Source organism: Nicotiana sylvestris, chromosome 6 (genome assembly GCF_000393655.2).
Source record: "Nicotiana sylvestris chromosome 6, ASM39365v2, whole genome shotgun sequence".
Classification (NCBI taxonomy): Eukaryota; Viridiplantae; Streptophyta; class Magnoliopsida; order Solanales; family Solanaceae; genus Nicotiana; species Nicotiana sylvestris.
In genome coordinates this window covers 116,487,486-116,493,351 of record NC_091062.1, presented here as the reverse complement: position 1 = coordinate 116,493,351, position 5,866 = coordinate 116,487,486, and the positions used below count along the sequence as shown (strand labels likewise).

At 40.7% G+C, this 5,866-nt stretch overlaps 1 protein-coding gene across 1 annotated transcript; it reads left to right on the top strand.

Annotated features, from left to right (window-relative positions):
* The first annotated feature begins 411 nt into the window (after positions 1-411).
* On the top strand, positions 412-1,251 carry LOC138871158 (uncharacterized). The gene has a single exon (XM_070149018.1). It carries the CDS (start codon positions 412-414, stop codon positions 1,249-1,251), a length of 840 nt encoding a protein of 279 aa, XP_070005119.1.
* Positions 1,252-5,866: the final 4,615 nt, after the last annotated feature.

Sequence of the window (5,866 nt, the reverse complement as noted above, 5' to 3'; positions counted from 1 at the left end):
TTACTGACTCGAATAGTGGCCTCCCAGGCCCAACACTAGACCCTCGGTATTGTTGATAGGTCCGTGAGTGCGAGAGTTCGGGACTTTATCAACTTGGATCCTCCAGTATTTACAAGGGTTGATCCTAATGCTGACCCACAGGATTTTCTGGATCTTATGCAACGGACCTTACAAATTATACATGCCACGGATATTGAGTCAGTGGAGTTTACTTCTTACAGACTACGTGATGTTACTGTGACATGGTATGAGACTTGGAAGCAGACTCGGGGGCATAATGTGCCACCAGTGACATGGAAGGAGTTCTCTGAGGCATTTTAACAGCAATATTTGCCAATCGAGCTTCGAAGAGCCCGACGAGATAGGTTCTTACACTTAGAACAGGGTAATATGAGCGTTCGAGAATATAGCATGCAGTTCAACTCTTTGGCTAGGTATGCTTCTACGATTGTTGCTGATATGAGTGATCGGGTACACCAGTTTGTTAGTGGTTTGGGGGCACATTTGATAAATGAGTGCACTACAGCTTCTCTAAACCAAGGAATGGATATTGCCCATTTTCAAGCATATGCACAGGGTCTAGAGGATCGCAAGAGGCAACAACGAGCCAATCGAGAGCATAATAGAGGTCAACAGAAGAGGGCGCGATTCACAGGTAACACAAGAGAGTTTCGAGGTGGATTTAGGCCACAGTTTCCCCGGCGTCAATCTTATCCGGTAGCTAGTGCGCCGCCACAGTTTCAAGGACAGCGACATGATCGGACCACTTATTCTGGTCCAGGTCAGAGTTCACGTACCCCAGGTCCACAGTTTAGAGGCAAGTTCCGTCAGATGAGGCCTCAGTTTCCTAGATGTGATCGATGTGGCCGAAATCATTTTGGACCATGTTGCCAGGGTTCTGATGCATGTTATGCATATGGACAGCCAGGTCATATTATAAGACATTGTCCGATGACAGGTGGAGGGGGTATGGCTCAACCGACGGCACCTGCAGAGGCTTCTTCTTCTTCTTTGGTACGTCCTCCTAGGCAGAGTATGCAGACATCAGCTGGCAGGGGTAGGGGAAGATTTGGCGCTTCTGGTTCAGGAGGTAAGCATAATCGTATATATGCTTTATCGAGTCATCAGGATTTAGAGTCATCTTCGGACGTGGTTACAGGTATACTATCCGTCTTTTCTATCGATATGTATGCCTTGATAGATCCTGGTTCTACATTGTCGTATATCTCCCCCTTTGTTGCTAGTAAATAGGATAAAAAGTCTGAATTGTTGCATAAGTCATTTGAGGTATCTACGCCAATGGGTAAGTTTGTTGTAGTTAGACGGGTATATCGAAGTTGTGACATGAAGATTCATGACCTCCATACGTTAGCTGATTTGCATGAGCTAGAAATGGTTGATTTTGATATAATTATGGGTATGGATTGGTTGGCTTCTTGTTATGCCAATGTAGATTGCTGGACAAAGATTGTTCATTTTAATTTTCCAGGTGAGCCTATTATTGAATGAAAAGGTGATGTTGCAGCGCCTAAGGGAAAGTTAATTTCTTACCTTAAAGCTCGAAGGATGATTTTGAAAGGGTACATCTATCATTTGGTACGAGTGCATGATATGGAGGTGAAATCTCCAACTCTTCAATCGGTTCCCGTCGTGAATGAATTTCCCGATGTATTTCCTGATGAACTTCCTGGTCTTCCTCCAGAAAGAGAAATCGACTTTGCTATTGATATGCTTCCAGATACTCAGCCAATATCTATTCCTCCATACAGAATGGCTCCTGCTGAGTTAAAAGAATTGAAAGCCCAGTTGAAGGATCTTCTGAATAAGGGCTTTATCAGGCCCAGCACATCTCCCTGGGGTGCACCAGTGTTGTTTGTTCGTAAGAAGGATGGTTCGTTAAGAATGTGTATTGACTATCGTCAGCTCAACAAAGTGACTATCAAGAACAAGTACCCCTTACCCAGAATTGATGATTTGTTTGATCAGTTGTAAGGTGCCAAATATTTCTCAAATATTGACCTTCGATTCGGCTATCACCAGTTGCGAGTTAAGGAGAGAGATATTCTGAAAACGGCTTTCCGAACTAGATATGGACATTATGAATTACTTGTGATGTCTTTTGGTCTTACTAATGCGCCAGAAGCTTTCATGGATTTAAGGAATCGGGTTTTCAAGCCATTTCTAGATATATTTGTAATTGTTTTCATGGATGATATTCTGGTATATTGTTGATCAGAAGCAGAACATGAGGATCATTTGCGTGTGGTGTTGCAGACTTTGAAAAATCAGAAATTATATGCTAAATTCTCCAAATGTGAATTTTGGTTGAATTCAGTGGCTTTCCTTGGGCATATCATTTCCGATGAAGGTATTAAAGTAGATGGTCAGAAAATTGAAGCAGTACAAAATTGGCCTAGACCCACAACTCCTATGGAAGTTCGTAGTTTCTTGGGCTTAGCTGGTTATTATCGGAGATTTGTTGAGAACTTCTCTTCTATTGCTGCTCCCATGACAAAATTGACACACAAAGCTGTTAAGTTCCAATGGTCTGATGCATGTGAAAGGAGCTTTCATGAGTTGAAGAAACGCTTAACATCGGCACCTATTCTAGCACTTCCTGAGGGATCTGAAGGTTATGTGGTATATTGTGATGCATCCAGGGTGGGATTGGGATGTGTTCTAATGCAGCATGGAAAGGTTATTGCATATGCTTCGAGGCAGTTGCGGAAGCACGAATACAATTATCCGACTCACGATATTGAGTTAGCAGCCGTTATATTTGCCTTGAAAATATGGCATCATTATCTTTATGGTGTTCATGTGGATATCTATACAGATCACAAAAGTTTACAATATATATTTAAGCAGAAAGACTTGAACTTGAGACAAAGGAGATTGCTTGAATTGCTGAAGGACTATGATGTGGATATTTTGTACCATCCGGGCAAAGCGAATATGGTAGCTGATGCGTTGAGTCGCAAATCCATGGGTAGCTTGAAGCATGTAGAAGTTGGGAAATTAGAAATGACTAAGGAGATATATCGATTGGCTAACCTGAGTGTGCGGCTACATGATACAGGTGACCAGGGTGTAGTAGTCCAAAATATTGCGGGGTCATCACTAGTAGCTGAGGTAGAAATGCATCAATTTGAGGATCCAAAGCTAGTCAAGATTAAAGAGAGCATCCCTTTCCAGAAGAAGCATTTGTTCGAGCAATCTGATAATGGAATTCTAAAATATAAAGGTCGATGGTGTGTACCTAATGTTGGGGAGCTTCGTAAGCAAATTATGACAGAGATGCACCAGTCTCGGTACTCAGTTCATCCTGGTTCAACCAAAATGTATCATGATCTTCGTCAGCTATACTGGTGGAACGACATGAAGAAAGATATAGCCACATTTGTGGCTCAGTGTCCCAACTGCCAGCAGGTTAAAGCTGAACATCAGAAACCTGGAGGGCTACTTCAAAATATTGAGATTCCAGCTTGGAAATGGGAATCGATTAATATGGATTTCATTACAGGATTGCCCAATTCTCGCCGTAAGTTCAATTCTATTTGGGTCATTGTGGATAGGCTAACGAAATCAGCTCACTTTCTCCCAGTTAGGACCACCTATTCAGCTGAAGAATATACGAGCCTGTATATCAAGGAAATAGTTCGGCTACATGGAGTTCCGTTTTCTATTATATCTGACAGAGGTTCCCAATTTACAGCTAATTACTGGAGGTCTTTTCAAAAAGGTTTAGGTACTCTTGTTAACCTTAGTACATCATTTCATCCGCAGACCGACGGACAAGCCGAACGCACTATTCAGACACTCGAAGATATGTTGCGAGCTTGTGTCTTAGACTTCAAGGGAAGTTGGGAAGATCATTTACCGCTTATTGAGTTTGCCTACAATAACAGTTATCACACCGGTATTCAGATGACACCTTATGAGGCACTATATGGGAGGAAATGCAGATCTTCTATTGGCTGGTTTGATGTTGGCGAGACAAAGTTTCTAGGACCCGAATTGGTACAGCAAGCTATAGAAAAGGTAAATTTGATCCAGGAAAGGTTGCGTACAGCTCAAAGTCGACAGAAATCACATTCAGATAACCGACGTCGAGACTTGGAATTTGCTGTGGGAGACTGGGTATTCTTGAAAGTGTCGCCTATGAAGGGTGTAATGAGATTTGGCAAGAAGGGAAAACTCAGTCCTAGATATGTCGGGCCATATCAGATTGTTCAAAGAATTGGGCGAGTAGCCTACAAACTTGACCAGCCACCGGAATTAGAAACAATCCATCCGGTATTTCACATTTCCATGCTTCGCAAATTCTTAGGTGATCTTTCTTGCATCAGCCCTATTGAGGATATTGAAGTTTCCTAGAACTTGTCAAATAAATAAATACTTGTTGCCATTCTTGACCGTCAAATCCGTAAGCTACGGACTAAAGAGGTAGCCTCAGTAAAAGTACTTTGGAGGAGAAATAATGTAGAGGAAATGACATGGGAGGCCGAGAAGGACATGAAGTCCAAATACCCTCATTTATTTGAGTCTTCAGGTGATATGCTTGAGACAAATATGGCAGGTGTTGCACAGATATCAACCAGTGACAACTGAGGTAATTAAGTTACGGCTAACCTTCTTATTGTATAAGAAGGTTTTGGATAGTCCTATTTATTTATTGTATAAGTAAATGGTCGTGTGAGGCCAAGTTGATGTTATTATGATGCTGTGTGGCCTTAGATATGTATGTTTGGGCTGATGAAAGGTTTTGGATAGTCCTATTTATAGCGGAAACTCTGGCGAAATTTTAAAAAAAAATTCAGAAGTTAGGTTAGCCACTAACATTCGAGGACGAATGTTCTTAAGGAGGGGAGAATGTTATACATTGTGTATTCGGCGTTATCATGTTGTAAATGGGCTAATTCAATATGAAGATAATTTCTATGAGATATTTAAATGATGCGATAGTTATACGTTAAGATTGGAAGTCATTTAAGTTGTGATTAAAAATTCGACAAAGATCGCTGCAAGTTACGGGTTTAAATTTCACTGGAATTTGGATAAAATGTTGATGAGCTTTTCTCTAAATATACTAGGAGTTATGGTGTGTTCTACCTACCTAATCGAAGGACTATGAGTGTAGTTTCCAATGCAATAAACCATTCAGTTATACGACTTCGCAGTAGAGATCTATTAACCTTTTCGTACAGGGGTGCACACTGTTACGAGAACAGTGTGCTTAGTCGGGTTTAGTTAAAAAAAAATTATTTAAGTCATTCTTTAAAACTGAAACCCCTGCGTTTTATCCTCTCCAAAACAAAACCTAACACCTAGGGATTTCCTCTCCAACTTCTCCCATCCATCTAGCCAATGATAACAACAATTTAGTCATCCTCAAGATGGAGAACACCATGGTAACTTCGGAATCGTGAATTCTTCGGTGTTTCACTTTTCATAGCAAGACTCCGCCTTGAAGTAATTTCGAATTTTGAGTAATTCTAGTCACATAAGGTATGATTTAACTTCCTATTTGATCTTTGTAAACTTCTATCATAAGAATTCCTAAGAAATGGTTGAAACCTCGATAGAAATGTTCTTGATTTATTTAAGAAACCTCTCTTAATATGGCTTGATTGTTGGGGTTGTTCTATATGGTTTTATTGTGTTGTTTAGATCCGTAAGGACATGGATGGAATCCTGTCGATGAGGAGATGTAGTAAAGTAAAATTTGGTGGTGTGTTGGGGGGAAATTAATCTACAAAAGAGTCTACAAATTCATGGCCACAAGTTGTTCGCGTAAATGTCTAAATGAAGAATTATATAAGCTATGAGCTTGAATTTGATTTTGAATGGTTCGTATTATGTAGGA